General features: G+C 44.1%; 1 protein-coding gene across 4 annotated transcripts in view; it reads left to right on the top strand.

The window, feature by feature from the left end:
* The window catches only part of KLHL3 (kelch like family member 3), a 104,052-nt gene that overhangs the window by 24,112 nt on the left and 59,949 nt on the right, over window positions 1–19,991 (top strand). Inside the window, exons 3-5 of one of the 4 annotated variants that reach the window (XM_079143890.1) lie at window positions 1,201–1,307; window positions 11,214–11,335; window positions 19,520–19,682. In XM_079143890.1, coding sequence (XP_079000016.1) covers window positions 1,201–1,307; window positions 11,214–11,335; window positions 19,520–19,682 — 392 coding nt within the window. Of the gene's footprint in view, window positions 1–1,200; window positions 1,308–11,210; window positions 11,336–19,519; window positions 19,683–19,991 lie in introns of those variants that run through there. The other 3 variants (XM_079143892.1, XM_079143893.1, XM_079143891.1) reach the window with 3 other exon arrangements.

Raw genomic sequence — 19,991 nt, 5'->3', positions numbered from 1 at the left:
GTGACTTCTGCCACCCCATTTTATTCCTACGATGTGTGTCCTACGGGTTACTAAGATAGGTGAGAAAGCTATGGTGAGCTTATTTGTTCATGTTCTTATAGGGACAGAGTCAGTTCTGTTCCGGTTCAGGTTGGTGTGTGAGGTCTGGTGCCCACTGTGTGGTGAGGTCCTAACCCCTAGGTTCTGCCTCTTGGTACCCACAGGTCTTACCTTCTCAGAAGCCCACCACTGGTACATTATGCCATATCTGAACATTTCCTGCCTACCTGTTGTAATGGAGCTGACCTGTCTTCTGTCTTTTTCTCATTCTGAGCATCAGCCACTTGTGAGGCATTGTGGTACAGTGGGAAAAGCACTGTTTTAGAGTCAAGAATCAGCCTTCTTAGGCATCTCTTCTCGTCTCTGGACTTCAGAGACCATATGACCTCCCAGGGTATTGCAGCTCCAGCTGTCTCAGGCTTTATGATCACATTTCTCTAAATGAGCCTGAACTAATGCCTTCATAGTTGATGGTGGCTCTCTGTCAATCTTTAAATATCCATTCTGTCTACGAATATGGGTAGATTCCCTTTATTCATTCACTTCTTCAGAAAAATTTAGGGTAAAAGGTTGGCTAGAACATTCTTAACAGTTGCAGTGACTGGAGCTTGCAAAGGGTCTTCAGGAAGTTGTGTGTGTGCAGGTGGAAGCTTCTTGGTTTTAGTGTGAAATCTGGATGTGAAGAGAAATGCTGGAGTCTGGCTTGCCTCTTATAGTTTTATACATGGGTGGAACCCTTGGGGAGTTGTTAGCACTTGGTCTTGCTGGTGGCACACCTTGGTGGCATGCTCATGTGCCTTGGCACTCTGTCACTCACTGGCAACCCCAATTGTTGCCACTGTTCCCTGAGCCTTTGTCCCCCCAATTCTCACTCAGAGCTCATGGTACTGGGAGCAGAGAGTGAAGATTAATGAAGCAGCCTGACTTTACAGCCAAAGAATAGTTGAACCTTTCTTTGTCGAAGGTTTATCAAGTACTTGGATAAGTTGAGGAGCCCATCCCTCTGCTTAACTCAAGATAGAGAAAATCTCTATGACTGCTTTGTGTGGCAAACTAATGTGAAATCTGGGTGGGAGAAAATAAAATAAAATCATACCTTTGTATGATGTTGGTAGGTGTGTGTGCTGTGACCCATCCTGTCCCCTCACTGGTGTTTTACAGTAAGCAGCTGTTGTGTGACGTGATGATTGTGGCAGAAGATGTGGAAATAGAAGCCCACCGTGTGGTCCTGGCAGCCTGCAGTCCCTACTTCTGTGCCATGTTCACAGGTATGGTGAGGGGCACACAATAATCTAGGATGTGGGGCTGTAGCACTCTGGGAGGACATTGAGGGTGGAGGCATGTGGGGAGGGAGGAATGAGAAGGCTGTGAAGCCTACTGTGAGGAGTTTCCCTTTCTCATCTTTGCATTGTGGAGAACTTTTGGAACCAAAGTCTCAACCAGGCCACCTGGATGTGTAGCCCTTGTCCAGAGAGGAAGAGAGGTAGAGTCATGTAGCCCACTAGTCCTCAAGCTTCAACATGCATCCAAGTGGGGAACTTTTTAACAGTGCAGAGTCCTAGGCTCATAGCCAGGCCTTCTGGTCTCTCATTTTACAGAGGAGGGACATTCAAACTGAGCAAGGGGAAGGGGGACTTGCTCAAGGTCATACAGTGAATGAATGGAACTTGGCTTCTTGACACCTGGCCTAATGCTCTATCATTGGACCCACATCTTGTCCTTCCTTAGCATTTCCTTCCAGACAAAGGCCTGGTGTTTCCTTCTTATAGAGGTGTGGAAGAGGTTTGAAGAAATGATGGTGGGGATTGATATTGAGGAGACATAGGAATGATCAAAATCTAGCATAGTTTCAGTACCTTTGCCAGCTCCCCAGGGATCCCTGTTTCCTGGGCGTACCTAGGAAAGGATCACATTTCACATTTACTACTCTGGGCTGAATTTCCTGACATCTAGGGGCTGAGCTTCCCATCTAGTGTTCCTAATAGCACCTCCCCTGAACCATGTACTACAGATAAAAGGAGGTCATCAGGGCTTGTGAGACTCTCTGACTGGGTCAGGTTTCCCTTTCTCAGGCTTTCTAAGAACTGTGCTCCTGCTCTGAATGTGGTGACCATCACTCTGCAATCTGTTTCTCTGGTCTGTTTCCTGGGTGATACACTCTCTCTGGAGTAGTCACAGACTCAGTTGCAAGATTTTTATTTCCTGGGCTGGGGATATAGCTTAGTTGGTAGCATGCTTGCCTCGTAAGCACAAGACCCTGGGTTCAATTCCCCAGCACCGCTAAAAGGAAAAAAAAAAAAAAAAGATTTTTATTTCCTTTTTACCTTTTTTCTTCATCTCTCTCTATTTCTTCTAAAATAATTTATCTTGTCTCCCACAGTTATTTAGCTGCAACATTAATAAATAGCTTTGCCAGTAGCTATTTTTGTGAGTGTGTGTGTGGTTTGGAATGTCCAGTATTGAGGAAAACCTGTTGGAATTGCAATGAATTGCAGTGTTGTTTTCACTTTTGACTGATGAACTTGCTTCTAGGGTAGAGGAAATGCCTTAGAAAAGACAAAATGGTGTTAGAAATTGGGAGAAAGCATGCTTCTGGAACAGGTCTTGGATTCTAGTAATTGAAGAGAGACTACAAGAGAAGAATGCCAATCTCATGTAATGCACAGTCCAATCCTTCCCTTGGATATGGTTACCTTCCATCCTTCTATCCATTCATTTATTCTTCCACCCATTCATTTTCCCATCCCTGAAAATACTATCCACATATGTAGATTATGGGAAAAGATCAGAAAATGTGAGCAAGCAAAAGTAAAAATAATTAATTTTTGAAAATTATATATTCTATAACTTCCAGGTGAGATTATGGTTTATACCCATTCAGATTTTATATTTATAAAATGAACATATAAAAAATACATCTTTCAATATAAATGAGTTCATTTTATATGTACAGTTGAAATGTCTTTTTTGATAGGTATGATTTTTAAAATTGCTATTCGTCTTCCTGGGGAATTTTTCTTGCTCTTTGCCCATGTAACTGCTATTCATCTTTTCTTACTTCCTCAGGAGGGCCTTCCATGACCCCTCCAGACTAGGTTAAATCCCTTTGTTACTTACTTCAAATGTACCTTATACTTCTGTCTAGTATTATTACTGATCTCAGTATTTCCTCAATACTGATTTCCCTGATCAATCATAAGCTCTGTGAGGCTAAGAACTGTACTTTCTTAATTAACTGGCATATATTCATTATCTACCATGGTCTTCCATGCAGTATGTGCTTAATAAAAATCTTTAACTGAACTCAGCATCAAATTATGAATATCTTCCCACGTCAATGAAATCTTACCAAATCCTAAATTTCAGTGACTTCCTAAGATTCCATCATCATGTGTATTCTAATAGAAAAATTCACTTCCTCATTTGTTGGAAATTATAATTCTTTCTAACATTTTCCTATTGTGAATAAATGCTACCATGTCAAGGGTATCCTTGCATCTTAATCTTCCTTTGATTATTTCCTTGCAATAGATCCCTAGAATAGGAAATACTTGGTCAAAGGCTATGCACATTTGAAGACCCTGGGGATGTGTCACCTGCCCTTCTAATCTGTGCTCCCATCAGCACTAAGTGAGATTTGTGTATTTTTGAGGCCCCTTGACTTTGCTTAAAGTTTGATAATAAATACATATGAAAAACATTGCAAAATTTTGTTCTGATTATCAGATTTGGCTTCAGAATGCATAAAGTTCATTATGAAAAGGTCCAGCTGACTCTTGTTAAGTCCATTTCCATCAGCATGTTTAGGGCCCAAAGAAAATACACATGGTTTTATTCCAGCTGAGTTGTGTGATTATGTTCTTTTAGTCAGGCTTAGGTGTTCTTTGTGTATTTTTTTGTCCTTTGAGTTCATGTTGTCCACATGTCCTGTGTGGTTCCAAATACCAACTCCACACTCTTTAACCACACCCTGCCCACAGTTAACGTGGAATATAAATTGTGAGACTGAGGTTTGAGTGCCCTTTTGGGAGAATGTCCAAATCCAGCCAGGTTGAAAGAAGATCTGGGGTCGGCAGTAACCTTACCTGCCCTCCACTTCTTTTAGGATAGCATGGGTGGTGTGTGTGCTGTGTTCTGTCTACCTTTGTCCTATAAGTATGGAATACTTAAGACTTCTTCACCCTTCCTATCTAATATCTCCATTCTAGAGTATGCAATTTTCCTATAAAATAGGCTAGTCAATTTTTTTTTTCTTTTTTTCTTTTTGTACCAGGGATTGAACCCAGGGCACTTAACCACTGAGTCACATCTCTAGCCCTTTTAAATATTTTATTTAGAGACAGGGTCTCACTGAATTGCTTAGGGCCTTGCTAAGTTGCTGAGTCTGACCTTGAACTCACAGTTCTCCTGCCTCAGCCTCCTGAGCCACTGGGATTACAGACATGCACTACTGTGCCCAGCTACTGGGCTAGTCAAATTTTTATCATGCCTTTTACTCTGGGCCTTATGCACTATAGTATTTATACTCCATATGAGTTCCTGACCGACATGTCATCCCTATTTTTTGGTGTTAAAGAATATCTTGGTTTAGGGTCTTATATCTATCATTATGGCTAAAGATGTTTGGGCTTTCATCCCAAGTGAAGACCCGGGAGTGTTCTGTCCCACACGCTTCTGGTTCTGTTATACTACATACAGTATTGATTTCAACTTTTGTTTGTGTTTTAAAGAAGAGTCATGATCCAGTTTATATTAAATTTAGCCTGATGTTCAACTCATCCCTTTGAACATATGGTGGGTAGAAATAGGGAGAAGAATGTCTTGGGGTTTTAGAGGCAAGGGACTTAGAATTTGAGTGGACACCAATCATTCACAAAGTAGAACAGGGCCTGACTTTGTTACCTGCAGGCATACACTTACTCCATAGAACCTTTGTTTTACCCTTTCTGCCTGCCAGACCCTACAGGCCCCAGCTCCTGGCCTGTGCCTGAGTCCTGGGTGATTGTGTGGTATGTCAATGCAAAGAACTTCCTATCATAGGCAAGTCAGCAAAATCTGACACAGCAACAGGGCAGTGAGGGAGGGAGAACTATAGAGTTGAGTCCTTTCTTAGGACCTTGAGGTAGTGGTAAAATAGAAGATAGCCTCTGGTTTCTGGGAGTTTTGACCCTAAGGAGTCAGAGATTAGATAGAATATTTCATTAAAGGTTGGAGGTGCCAGAAGCTGCCTGGGATTTGGGAGTAATGGCCTCACCTTCTATGTGACTGTCTTCTTGAGTTGGTCTCCTTTGGACAAATGATGATGTAGGTTTCTTCTTCCTGTCCTCGAAATGCCACATCAAAGTCAGGCAACCTTTTCTGGCTTGGAAGACTCAGACTGGGGGATTAGAAATAAAATACAGAAGTTATGTCTAACAATATGTTGCACTTGATGTAGAAATGACTTTTTAAGCAGCGATTTGGATTGTGGTTTCACAGAGGCCTTTATATTGCCTAGGAATAGAGACTGCCTGCCATTTACCCCCAGCATCTCCCCATTAAGTTGCACCTGGTTTGACCGAGATGGCCTAGGATAGACTTGTGTGAGCTTAAGTTCAGCCTTACAGTACCCATCATCATGGGAGGTCATTATTACTAAGGAATGTTTTATGAATGTTAATAGAGGAAGTGATGTGGAGACCTTTTTGCTAAGGATTTAACACTAAAGTGCAGATGCCACCTTGCATTGGGAGCTAGATGGTATCTTGGACGGGGCTTTGGAGCCACAATGACCTGGCTTCCAATTCTAACCTCAGCACTTAACTGAGGAACTCCCTCACCCTCTTTGGTCCTCAGTTTTCTTATCTGTGAAACTGGAGTAATACTAGCCAGAGAGCAAATATAGGTAATGGGTATAAGGTCACCAGCACAGAATAGGTCCTTAAAGCAGTTTTCTCTTATTTGTAGAGCAATTCATTGTTTCCAAAGCACTTGTAGATTTAAGGGGTAGCTCTGAAACTCACCATCCTGATGGTGTTTAGGATAGATTTGAAATGTTTATGTGGCTACATAGGTGTTTCCTTCTGCCACTAACTGAGCAGAGAGACCTGTACAGGTGGAGGAGGTATAAGATTCTGGGGAAGGTGGGTGATGAGGTGATACACATCACTGTGGCTCTGCAGGATCCTGCTGTCTCAGCTTTCTCTCTTTGTCTCATTAAGTTTAGGGGGAAAGGCAGGGCAGGGAATGTCCTTATTTCACAGGAAACAGAGGTCAGACTTGGATAGTCAAATGGTCCAGACCTCTGACTTGCAGGAGGGTTGGCTAGGTTGCAAGGAGTGGGCAGAGCATTTCTGTCTCGTGTGTGAGGTTAAGAGTTGACATAGGGGTTGGGGAGATAGCTCAGTTGGTAGAGTGCTTGCCTTGTAGGCAACAAGGCCCTGGGTTCGATCCACAGCACCGCAAAAAAAAAAAAAAAAAAGACCTTAATGTTCAACTCCATCCAAACAACTTGGCAATTCAGATATTAGGACCTAGATGAATGAGGGTTAGGGGGAGGACAGTTCAGTATCATTTTAACATCCTTGAAGAATCATTGTACAAAGGATAAGGATCGCCTGTTTTCTTTCTACCTAGCATACAAGATTATAGATCACAGCACAAAGTTGGGGCTCAGGAAGAATCCCATAACGTAAGAACTCTTGAGCACACCTTTTTCTTCTCTTTGAGGATGTACAATTTTGTACGGTAGTTGCTGGTTTATACACTCTGGTTCTTCAGAGAGACCTGCCAGCCAATCTACCATTCCTTTCTCATTCTGGAGGCTTCATTTACTTAATAATAGCTTTGGGTTTATACCAGTGACCTAGACAATGAGCCAGTTTTTTTTTTTTTTCTTGATTTCTTGAATTTTATATGATGAAAAATTTAAAAAAAATTTTCTCTTTTACTCCTCAAGTTGAGCCGCCTCTCTCCTGCTCTTCTTGAACAGTTTTTCACCTAAAAAGATCTTGTTTATACACATGGTGTGCTTGCTAGGGTCTAGAAGTAAGACTTGAACATTTGTACCTGATAGAGGTGTGGAATTTTTCTTTAGTTGCTTTTTTTTAGTTATACGTGACTGTGTGGAATTCTTTACTCTCCTGGGGTCTCTCTGGTTCTTGGAGGGCCCTAAGGTAGGATCTAAGAATTTAAAGAAGTTAAAGACAACCCGGTAGCCCAGGCCATACCACCTTCCACTTGATATTCTGCAGCAGTCTTCTAATTGTTTAACCTGCCTCCATTTCTGTTTCTCCATCCCAACCCATTTTCCACATTGTAGCTATAGTGATCTCCCCCAAATAGCAATCTGATGTAACCCTCGCTGACTAAAACCTGTCAGGGGCTTCCAGTTACCTTTGAGATGAAGTTTAAACTTAGCATGGGCTGCAAGACCCTCAAGTGGTCCAGACCCTGCTTCTGTCTCCAGCTTTTTTTCACTGTCCTTCCTTTTGCAAGATGTGCTGCAGCTAAACTAAACTTCTTATGGCTCCCAGCAGGCCTTGTTCTTTCTTACTTCTAGACCTTTCTATATACTCTTCTCTCCAGAGTACTCTTCCTTCATTCTCACTTCTCTCCTGAGTAACTGTCACTCCTCCAGATCAGTTGTTCTTAACCTTTATGAATCAACAAAGAGAACAATGGTTTCTAGAAAAGCAAGCATGTGCTCCTGCGTGCTCATCACTTTGCATACAGCTTTAGGATGCAGAAATCCCTGACTGAAGAACTTTTCAAGCAGAGTATCCTTTTCTAGCATTTAACACTCTTTGTAGTTGTTAAGTACATGTCTCCCTCCCTGCTTGACAGCTTGATAAGGGCAGGGCGATGACTTGGTGACTTTTGTGTCCTCTGGGCCTAGCATAGTTCTTGGCTCTTGGGGGCACATTTGATATATATTTGCTGAATGAATGAACAAATATTTGCCCCTGAGTGGATCATGTTCTGTTTGGAGAAAATGATTTGGAGATGTGTATATTTACATACGACAAGTGGAAGATAGAAAGTGCTAAAAAGATGTGCAATTGACAGACATTCTTTGAAAGTTCAGATCCTGAGGTGGCTACTGGGGCCTCTTGGGAAGAGCTAGCAGAGCAGGGCTCTTGGGTTGACCTTAGAGGTGGAAGAAACTTGTGGAACTCATGTTCTTTTCTAGAAATATTTTGTCAAATTGTAAGAGGTGGGTGGAGAAGCAAGAGTGACCAAACAGTTGGTGGTTTCTACCCCTCAGGAATCACTGAAGCCCACGGACTTGAGCTGTCAAGAGAAAACTTCCCTTCTATCTCCCCCACCATTCCAACAAGTATTTTCTAAGTGCTTATTTTATGCCAAACACTTTATTATGTGTTGAGGCTATCTTTACGAATAAGCCTGGCAAGGTCCTGGCCCTGTTGGTTCTTGCTTGAAATGTATTAAGTGCTACCTTGTCCTCAGAATTTGGAACAATGCTTGGATTTGGGAATATGTTTATTAAGGTCATGGTTAGGTTCCAATTTAAATTATAGAGGGGTTTATTAGAAATGATGTAAGGGTGTAGAGTTAGGCTAGACTTCCAATCTGAGCCCTGCCCCCTCCTGCCTATGTGTAAATACATCTTAAAGGGCCAGTACTATAATTTGTAAAGTGGCAGTAATTTTCATCCACCTTTAGGGATTGTTAGGAGAATTCAATGAAATAATGTGCATAAACCCTTAGCAGAGGGGATAGTACACAGTAGTGACAATTACTATTCCCATTTTCAGGGCCTATTAGTTTGGTGTAATTGTTTTTGGTGGTTCATAAGGAACAGTATGATTGGATTCTACAAGTCTGTGTGACCTATATTAGTCTCTATCAAAAGAGAGCTTTCTTAGACGATAACTGTTGTTCAAGTCCCTTAGTTTTTCTTTCATGGTGTCATTTTTTGGGGGCTTATTAAAGTTATAAGTGCTTAACGCAGAAAATGAAAAATTTCAGTTATGCCAAGAAGCAAGAAAAAGTCCCTGCAAGTCCCACTGTCCAGAAAATTGTGTATTAACCTCTTGTGGGGTATGGAAACCTGTAAGAGTCTGGTAAAAATGATATGTCCTTCTTTCAGAAAAACAAAACCCAAACCAAAACTTCTGTGTATGTATACAAATATTTTTGTACGATTTCAGGAGTTTCCCTTTGTTTATCTCAGAATTATAAAACCCGAACCTGACTCCCAAGCACACATTCCACAGACAGAAAACACTCAGCCCAGGCTCCAGTTGTTCTCTCATAGGAGGGCTTCCCAACCTCTTGGTTCTTGCGGTTAAGGCTAAGACTTTAAATCAAGAATTGGCTGTGTTTGATTATCTTTTGCAATATAATTACCAACTGGATGCTCTCTTTAATGAACTTCTTAATAGCCGTTGAGAGAGAGTTTAACCTCTGATTTCCTTGCCTATGCTTATTTTTGTTTGTGGGTCTTAGCATAAATTGGAGAGATTGCAAGAACCTATCTTATGGGTGCAGAAGGAATCTACCATTTTCTCCTGTTTCCTCTTCATCCTGCACCAGAGCTCATTGTGCTGGGACCTTTCTACTGGCTCCGTAGTCGTTAGAGAAGAGAGAACAAAAGTGGAGGGTCTCTGGTCCACCTGTTCTGGCATTGAAGCCAGTGGGTAGGATTTGGAAATCATTCCCCCTCCCCACTTGCCTCCCTGTTCCAGAGTCACTCAGATCTAGAACTGTGTCAGGATGGGAACTGTGGATTGGTGGAGGAATCCTGTGTAGTCCTTGCAGCTTGGAGGTGGGCGTCTGCAGCCCACATGCTGTACTGTACTTTATTTTCTTGGCTCCAATTCCTTGAATTTTAGAGAGAAAACAACCACCCAGGCTGTGTTTTCCCACTCATGTTAGGGCTTCTGAATGACTTGTTTCTTGCAGTCAGGTTGCCCTTTATTTCAGACTACAGAGACTCATGTACTACCTGTGTTTCCTTCTGAAATCAGCAGCTCTTGCTGAAGGAAACCGGCAGTAGGGAAACCTATGTGCTTGTCTATAGGGTGCAGGCAGAAATGTGCTGCTGTATGTTGTCCCTATGTCCTTTCTTTTTCGTGTTATTTTCAGGGCCTCCCATTGTTCTCCCTTTGTCCAGCTTCCTCCCTGCTTCCAAAATTTCATTCAGAAATACCCATCTGTTGATGTCATTCCCCTGTTCAAAACCTCTCAGTGTTGCTACCCTCTGGATGAAGTCCAGGTTCATTTGCACAACTTGTAGGGCTTTGCAAGTCCTGCCTTCAACCACCTCTCGAACTTCCTTCTTCAAACCATTCCCTGTGTGCAGCCACAGCAACTTCTCACTTTCCCCAGATGTATGTATCCTCTGGGTACTTTCCTCTCTGTACATATATGGAGCCATGTCCTGCCCATCCTTCCTCACCATGGCTGCCTGTGGAACTCTTCCTTATTCTCTAATTCCCAGCTCAAATGTGATCCCCTCGTGCCTCACTGGAGTTCCCAGGTGGGGTTTGTTGCCCTTTCTCTGTGTTCCTGGGGTTGAGAGTGTAGTGGTTATAAGTGTGGGCTCTTGATTCAGCCTCCCTGGCATTCACCCCATCCTGGCCCCTTACTACATGTGTAACCAAGGGCAAGATGAATTACCTTCCCTCCTGTGCCTCAGTTTCTTTCTGTGTAAAATGGGGGTAGTAGTAATAAATCCCTAGGTTGTTGTGTGGATAGAAGGAGCAACAATGTAAAGTGCTTATTAACATGGTGTTTCATTGTCACTTTTTCTCGTCATTATGGTACACACCTTTGCTGAGTCCTTGTACTTCTATAAATCTTTTTATGTATCTGTCTTACCAGAACCTGTGCTCCTGGAGCACAGGTGCAGATCTTGTTCGTGGCCCTGCGTGCACGAGTTCACAGTAAACATTGGTTGAATGAGCTATGGACACTGATTTGCCTTTACACTGAAAGTGGGCAACCGATAGAGTAGCAGATGCTTAGGATTGGGTTTGTGGGTGATCAGAGACTCAAGGCCATGTGGCCTCACCATCAGTGACTTATCCTTTCTGCCTGAGTCCCTTCTGCTGGTTCCCAGAGCCCAGGCTGAGCTTTCCTATTTCCAGAAAAGGCAGGAGGCCATGTAGAAATTAAGTATACCCTAGGTGCCAGATTCACATCCTTTTTGTTCTTGTTGTGAACTGCAGGTGACATGTCTGAGAGTAAAGCCAAAAAGATTGAAATCAAGGACATGGATGGGCATACGCTTAGGAAGCTGATTGATTACATCTATACTGCAGAAATCGAGGTGACTGAAGAGAATGTGCAGGTGAGCTCAGCCCCAGTGAGCCAATCAATGAATTGCATGCTTGGGACCTGCCTTTTCCAGCATTGTTTCACTTAACCCTCACAACTCCGGGGTCACTAAAGAAGAAACCAAAGCCTCAAAGAATTTGGGGGACTTGTCCTGGGTCATATGGCCAGTAAGTGGGCCAGCCGGACCCTAAACTCCTGCTTGCCTGGCATGGGCCCCTACCCTCTTAACCACTAGGCCAGGATAACTCTGAAGGAGTCTGGGCTCTGGGAGTGAAGAATTTTTAATTCATGTTGATTCAGTATCTCATGAAGGAAGAACCAGAAGCTTGGGTGATTCCTCTTATCTCCAGGTCACCTTCTCATCTCAAGGGTTTGAGTATTTGATTGTGAGGCTACTGAAATTTTTTCCTGTATCCATTAGTCATCCTGTTGGGTGCAATGGCATGTGCCTGTATTCCCAGTGACTCAGGAGGCTGAGGCAGGAGGAGGTAATTTCTGGGCCAGCCTGGGCAACTTAGGGCAACCCTGTCTCAAGACAAATACAAAAAGCTGGAATGTAGTTTGGTGGTCAAGTGCCTTTGAGTTCAATTGCCAGTAACTCAAGCAAACAAACGAACTAAAAATGATTAGTCATCCAAATGTCTCTGAACACAAGGAGGTGTCAAGCACCAGGACTGAATCTCAACAGGGGTATGCAAGAGTGAAATGTCCTCATCTGTGCTTTTTCCCTACTTAATGGCCCAGCCTCATCCTTAGTCATCTGAAGCCTTGAAAAGTAGAGCCAGAGAAGGCAGTTTTACCTGCAAAGGAATGCTTGAGCATCATGCCTCCCATTTAGGGAGATGGTTGAGGGATAACTCACTCTTGAACCCTGCAGATGGCTGAACATAGACCTAGGGCACACTGCTTCCTGTTTTCAAGAATCTCACTATTAAGAGGGATGGAAATTACATGTGATAAAGGATAAAGTTTTTATTTTTATTTTTTTAGCCTAATACCTTCTTACCTTCATATATACTTGAAACTGAGACCTCTGTAGTGACAAAAATACCTATATCCTTTTTCCAGAATACCACCCCCATTTATCAGGATGGTGTTTGAGAGGCCGAATTGACAATTGTTTATTCTTTCAATTCAATCCAAATGTTTGAGTTCACATTATCTGCCATGCATTTTGTTCAGCACTTGTGGTGACAACAGTGAAGCAGGGCTGATCCCATTGCCTGCCCTCAGGAGTTTGCAATCAACGGGTGAAGCAGGCATTCATCAACTAAGCACACAAGTAATGTCTGTGCACAAATTGTGATAAGTCCTTTGAAGGAAAAGAAGGTGGCCTAGTGAGAGAGAATCAGGGAGCTGTGTTTGGATGGAGGAGGGCATCTAGGAAAGTTGCTTTCAGTACATAAGCTTTAAGCTGGGGCTGTAGCATGAGTGTGTGTTAGTGCTGTGTGGTGAAGGGTAGTCACAGCGGTCAGGGTGCAGGCCAGCAGAGCATCTGAGGTGCACTGCATCAGGTCTGGCAGAGCCTGCTTTGTCTCAGGCCCCTGAGATCATATCCTAGGTGATACAATTTCTACAGCGATTTGGCCTACCCCCCCCACCCCCCGCTGTCCCTTTTTTTAGTGGAGGTGTATTTTATGCATGTCAGGATGCACAGCCATTCCATTTTGTTGCTGGTCTTTCTCATCCAGAGTAGAGTAAGCAGTGGTTACATGATGGGTCCAGTGAGAGTCCAAACAGCTGAATGAGTTTTGGTTAATAACAGTAAGTGCAAAATAACTTTAGTATCAGATGAGTAGAAGGGAGGTCACATAGCTGTATGATTGGAACCTGTTTTCTTCTCTCTTTTTATCATGTATTTAATAACTTTTTTTCCTATAGAGTACAAAGTATTTACAAATTTGGATGATTAGAAGATGTTCTGCTCTGGATCCTTATTGCCTGCCTGAGTAATAAGGCAATAATAGCAATAAGGTAATAATAGTAAGGTAATAAGTAATAATAAGTAAGGTGCAAATAAGCAAAAATAATGTGGTAATAATTGGTAATAAATTAACAAGGTAATGTTTTTTGTCTAACCCAGTGTCTCTCTCTCTAAATTATTTTATAAAATGAGTATTTTAAGGCAGAGAGCAGCAGCCAGCAGTCAGAGGGCTTGGGAGAAAATGGCTTCATCACTACTCTGTAAAATATTTTCTGGTGAAGAAAAGTAAAGATGTGCAGCTCAGATGACAGGTGGAAATAGGGACGAGACAGGACTTGAATAGGAAGGGAGACCTGGAACCCAGCTCAGCTTGGCCACTAGTTCACAGAGGGTGCTTAATTTGGTGCTTTCCCCCTACAGAATGTCTGTTTCCTCATCTATAAAGCGAGGGCTTGGGACTCAGTGGCCAGGAAGGCATTCATGCTGCCTCCCTCCTACCACAGCTTCTCCATCACCCCCACTGACACTCTGCCTCAAGGATCTAGTTTTCTCATTTGCAGAGCAGTCAGTGAGTTATAGACTGCCTGTGTTCAAATCCTAGCAAATCTGTGGAGCAAAGTGGGTATGAGAAGGGGAGTTGATAGGCAAAGTTTCATTGAAATCCATTTGTGAAACTTTCTCAGAAAAGCAACTTCAATTTCAGCCCTATTCAACCTGCACGTTAGAGTACTGCACAGCAATACCTAAGAGGCTTGTCTAGAAAACCTCCGTTTTCCAGCTGTGCAGCCCTAGCAAGTTGTTTAACCTCTCTGTGCCTCAGTGTTTTTATCTGGAATGTAGGCATAATCATAGTAACCTGTCAGGATTTGTGTAGGAATTAAATGTATTTATATAGGTAAAGTTCTTAGAACAGCACCTGGCACATGGTAAACAATTAATGTTGGCTATTATTACCTAAAATGGGGAGGTGCTGATGGAGTCACATATGTGCAAGAAGGATTTGTCTGTTTTCTCCTCTGCCTGAGTGCTGATGGGGACTGAAAGGGAAGAGCCAGATAGTGTGTGGGCACCATGATAAGGCATGGGAGGCAGAGATTAACCTGATATGGCCTGGAAGTGCCTAGGAATTGTCCCAAGCAGAGGATAATTTGGGATACCTCCTGCCCTGGGTGTGCCTGGAATGCTTGGCAAGGACAGAGGCCCAGGCCAGGTGCCAGCTCTGGCTCTGAGGAGAGTGCCCTGTGAAGAAGCTGCTAAATAGCAGGTGGAGGAGAAAGCATGCTCTAAAAGGCACAGGGCTAAGGAGCTCTGTCAGTCCCTCTCCTTCCTCATGGTAGGTTGTAGAGTTTCATTTTACTCTTTTATTTGGTCATTCAAAACATGTTTTTCTGAGCTCCTGCCCTGTCCTAGCAGATAGTATGGGCAAAGAAAGTGCCATGACCAGCTGCTTCCCGAGGAGCAGCTGGTCTGCAGGTGGAAACTGATGGTTAAGCAAATGGGTATCCCATAGCGTGGGGTGCCCTGGAAGCAGGAAACACTCCTTGCTGCCCCGACGAGACTGTCAGGGCACACCTAACTGAGGACATTCTAAATATTTGGGCCAAGTTCTGAAGGAAGCCTGGGTGGCCAGACCTACCTGTGGGCCCACTGGCCTGTGAGCCCTCTGGGCTGCTGGCTTCATCTGTATATGGAGTGGGGCTGGGGGCAGCATTTGCAGGGATCCATGGGGAGGCACTGTGTGGGACTTAGGGGAACTATTGGTCCTTTTCCTTTTTTTCCCTCACTCCAAACTGTGGTAAGGTCAGGGATGATCTTGAAAAACAAAGCAAAAAAGGTTGAGGAGAGTTTGGATCAAAATGTAGATTCCTTATCATGCTCTTACATTTCTGCTGAGGCAGCTGCTCACCTGTTGTCTATGAAGACATGATTTGTTGAGGATTTGGTGCACTGAGAAGGTGAGCATGGAGTCGCAGGGGCTCTTGTGGGGCTAGAGATTTGGGGCTTGGTTTAATGATCTTTGGAGGTACACCTTGTCTCTTCTAAGCTAAACATTTCTTGGAAAGACCTTGAGTTGTTCTGCAGCAGAGGTCACAGCAATCCCTCTGATGCTTATTAATGTTCCTTATAAGCCATGTAGGTGAAAGTCATTTTACATGACTAATAGGACCCATCTTCTGCAGTTGAAGAAGCTGATGCATAGAGCAGGTTAGTGACCTGCCATGGTCACACAGGGAGTAAGTGGTGCAGTGGGGAGCTGAACCTGGCTCTCTCCAACTCCCTATGTTCTGCAGCTGTAGTGAGCTCACGCCTTTGCTAAATGAATGAACCTTGGCTTCTGCTCATAATGATTAATCATAATAAAAGCTGATAACTGAGCACTGTCTGTGTACCAAGCACTATGTACACTGTTTAAGTGTATTGCCTCATTTGATCCTCACAAGCATTTAAAGCAGTACCATTATTATCCTCCTGTTGAGGAGACAGAGAGGTTAAGTAATTTGTCCTCAGTTACATGGCTGGTAAGTGGAGAAGGCAAAATTCCAAGTGATACTTGCAATGTCAGTGCTGTTCTGACCCCTCTCCTCTTCATCTGTGCACCCCTCCTCTCTTCCATTCTCTCATCTTTCTCTCAACAGGTTTCAATTTGGCACTGTTTCTGTGCCAACCCACTCCATGACTGGGGCAGAGACCCTGGTGGCCCTGTCACCTGGTGCCCTGGCTGGTGCCTCCCCCTGTGCCTGGCCCCTGCCTCCGTAGTTCCAGTAGTAGGTGCTTTCTGAGGCAGGGCATTTCCTTTTGTTTTTGCTAAAGGAAACAAACTCTGTGACGGGATATCCTCTGCTGTGTTTTCATGTTATCCGAGGGAGAGAAAAAACAAAACTGGGCCTGCATGTGAGAAATGGAGGGTCGGCCATTTGCAGATTGAAGTGGAATCCGAAGGCCCTTTGCTGAGGGCCACTCCAGTGCCCATCCTCCCAGACATAATGCAGAGGCAGCAAAAGGCAAGCGAGGAGTGTTCTGACTGGGGGTCCCTTCCATCTTGATGGGTGATTCCAGCTTCCTCCCTCCAGGACCAAGCAGTACTGACTAGTGATTCTACCAGGGCAGTCTTACACCAGGCTGAGGGCCTGAGCTGTGTCTCCTGTTCATGACCTTGTTCCTGCTGCCTTTTGAGGGAGAAGTGTTTCAGACAAGAGAAGAGGAAATTCTCTGAAATCCTGCTGATATTGGAGCAGGGAACTCAAGAGTCACCTCATGGATATTTTGCTGGGTGGTGATTTGTTTTGTGCTTATTCCCAGACCCATCTGATTGAGTCCCAGTGTACCCCTGAGATGCAGTGTTGTATCTCCTGGCCTCAAAATCATCCCCCTCAGCATTCTGACTTTCTCGACTTTTCTTTATGCTCTTTTGTACGAAGTGAGTAGAAGAAAGAAAAGGGACTTTAACCTCACAGTTGATCGCAGTGAAACATCAAAGAGAGGGAATGGAGCAATCAGAGAAGCCACAAGCCCTATTCATTTTAGGAAGCCTGTTCAGGAATGCTTTTGGGAGGGAGTGGACTCAACATGATGGGGGTGTGGAGAGATGGGAAGCCTCATAATATTTGCCTAGTAAGTGGGTTTTGTGAACAGTATGTGGGTAGCTCTATCTAGGGATGTTTTAAAAACTGAAAGTGTAACCTAAGGAGTGTGTTCAGGAAATATTTATTATTGCACTTCTCAGGCTGGTTGTCATGAACTTGAGAATTTGAGCACCACATGCTGCTGTCTTCCTGGGGAGGAAGAGAAGAAAGGGGAGGGCGTGTGTTGCTGGCATGATCTTGCTGGGACTTGGCAGGGAGTGCACCCTCGGGGTAGACTGGACTCTCAGGAATCCTGGGAGTTCCTGGTAACTCCAACCTAGGGTAGATAAGTGTTGCAGTTGGACTACAAATGAGGCATCTCCTGGGATGTGTGACTTGTGCTAAAACTGGCAAGGTCCCAGGAAAGTCAGGATGATTTGTTGACCTACAGTCTTAATTCCAGGCTTTGTCACTGGTGCTTGGTCTGGGTGCATGGAGGTCATTTGGGAACTTGGGGCTTTCCATTCCTGGTGTGTATTGGTGAAAATGGTTAATGGATCTCCACTTAACCAGCAGGCAGAACTAATCTGGTCCTGGGATCTGCCTACCCAGGCTGAGTAAGCTCACAGGTTAATTGAGTTTCCCAGTTTATGGCTGCTTAAGGGACTGGTGGCTGCCTAGTGGGGATAGAGGTGGGGAGGTGGTTAGATTTGGATTCTGGCTATGTTTACCTGTGGTCTAAAACTCTGGCTAGGGTGATTTTTATCTTTTTCTTCCCCAGGAATTAATCAGTGGGTCAGAAAATACCAAGGACATGGTGCTAATTTACTGCTATTTCACTGGGGACATAGGCAAGTGGAGGAGGGGAGAAGGAGCACATTCTCGAACTCAGCTGCCGCGAGGGGATGTTTTAGCTGTTAGGAGGCAGAGTTTTCCTTGTTGACAGGAGACACTTAAGAGTATGCTACTGGTAGTGGAGGTCTTGGTGATTACTCACATGGGCAGGGATGATAAAGGGGGACTGATTCTCCCAGTTTTAGCACTGAAAGTATTGGGAAACGTACAGTCCTGGGAAAACCAAGACAATTGATTACCGTAGTGGAGGGACAAGGCCCAAGAATGGGGAGTTGACCTGTGCACTTTCAGTTGATGAGAGTCAGTGCTAAGGGCTCAGAGCTGTTTTGGGAGAAAGTCAGGGTCCAGAATTTAAATCACTTAAAGACTTTTATAGTACCCAGAATAAAGAAAACAAATGTGTCTGCAGGCACATCTTCCTGGGCAAGCCTTGTGGATGGAAACAGCTGGAGTCTGGCTGGCTCAGTCACTCTGAGAGCCAGGGGAGTAGCTGAAAGCAAAGGCCTGGGACAAGGGGATTGTTTTAGTGTGAGTGATACTGGGGGTGGGGGGAGGGGTCCACAAACTTAAATCAAATTGTTCTGCTCCAGGATTTTTTTCTAAGTTTCTCTTTAGAAAATCATTTTGATTGCCTGCCCTTTGATGGGGGTGGGCTGGGGAAGCAGAGCTGGATGAAGCAGGGTTTTGGCCTTTGTCCTGGTTTTGATCCAGAGGGCAGGCTTCAGCAGCTGTGGGGAAGTCTAGGGAAGCTTGACAGGGGTTGGCAGTCTGAGCCCGCTCCAGCCAGTCTTCCCTGGCTCCTCGGAAAAACATGCACATACACCTTGAGCAAGAACTGTTTCTGTCTTTCAGGATATGGTGTAAATATTCACGTGTCTTGTGACCTTTTGAAAGAAAACTCAGCTCTCTTTCCTCTGAGAATATATCCAGAGATATTCGTCACATTTTGTCTGTTGGATAGGAGAATAAATTATGATTGCCTGAGTTCTGAGGGATTTGGGGGTGAGTCTCTTGTTCTAGTAGATATAAGCTCCATAAGAGCAGGATCTTGTTTGTTTTGTTTACTGTAGTACCTTAGAGCATAGACCAGTGCACAGCACTCTGCTCAGCAGCAAAGCAATGAGTGAGCTAGTGAGCAGCTCGAGTCCTTTCTGAATGTTTAGGGCAGTGGTTCTCACACTTGGTTGTCCATTAGAAGCCCTTGGGGAGCTTTAGCAACATCTCAATGCCCAGGCCACTCCTCATGCCTATAAGTTGGAATCTTTGCAGGTGATTTCTAAACATGAGTATTTTAAACTCCAGTGTTGTTTAACTACAACTGAGACATCTTCTGGGACATGTGTCTTGTGCTAAAACTGGCAAGGTCCCAGGAAAGTCAGGATGACTTGTTGATCCACAGTCTTAACCAGTTGTCTTAACTGGTTGTCTGAGAATCAGTGCTGTAGTAGGATGTGTGTGTGTGTGTGTGTGTGTGTGTACACGTGTATGCGCGTGTGTGTGTGCACATGTGTGGTTTTATTACTTTAAGTGTGGTTCATGGACCAGTAGCTACAAGCGTTACCTGGGTTCTTAGGTCCCACTCTAGACCTGCTGAATCAGAATTTGATCTGAATAAGATCCCCAATGAATGATATCGCCATGGGAAGCACTGCAGTGTGTTGCAGGGATAGAGAATCCCTGGTGCTTTGGGCCAGTGAAGTAGAGAGAGCAGTGGGAAATAATGCTGTAAAGCAAACTGCGAAGTTTGGACCTAATAGGCAGTGCAGAGCCTTAATAGATCTCAAGCTTGGGAACATGATTGGAACAGTCCCTGCCAGTGAGATCCTGTGTCTTAGAATGTCACCTTCTCTTGCAGGTGCTGCTCCCAGCAGCCAGCTTGCTACAGCTCATGGATGTTCGGCAGAACTGCTGTGACTTCCTGCAGTCTCAGTTGCATCCCACCAATTGCCTGGGCATCCGTGCGTTTGCAGATGTGCATACCTGCACCGACCTTCTGCAGCAGGCCAATGCCTATGCAGGTAACTGGCAGCTGGAACACTGCACCTCCTCCGAGCTTATGGATTTAATCACCTGGCCTGCTGTGGACTCCTCAATGATTATGAGAAGTGGTCTCTGCTGTGAAGCAGCTCTGATTTAGTTAGGAGACAGAGCACAGGTGGGAAGGCAATTAGCAATAGGCGCATTAACGCATTGCCAAGTGGAATATGATTAATTGCAAGATGAGTGGTACAGTAGAGGAAGGAGATCTGAGAAGTCTTTGGGGCACAATAAATTGAGCAAAGTGTTGAAATAGACCTCTTGTTGTTGTTATTGAAGACAATTTTAAT

The sequence above is a fragment of the Sciurus vulgaris genome, assembly GCF_902686455.1.
Source record: "Sciurus vulgaris genome assembly, chromosome: 6".
NCBI classification, from domain to species: Eukaryota; Metazoa; Chordata; class Mammalia; order Rodentia; family Sciuridae; genus Sciurus; species Sciurus vulgaris.
Note: the sequence above shows the minus strand (reverse complement) of the source record. Positions and strands in the feature narration are given on the sequence as shown.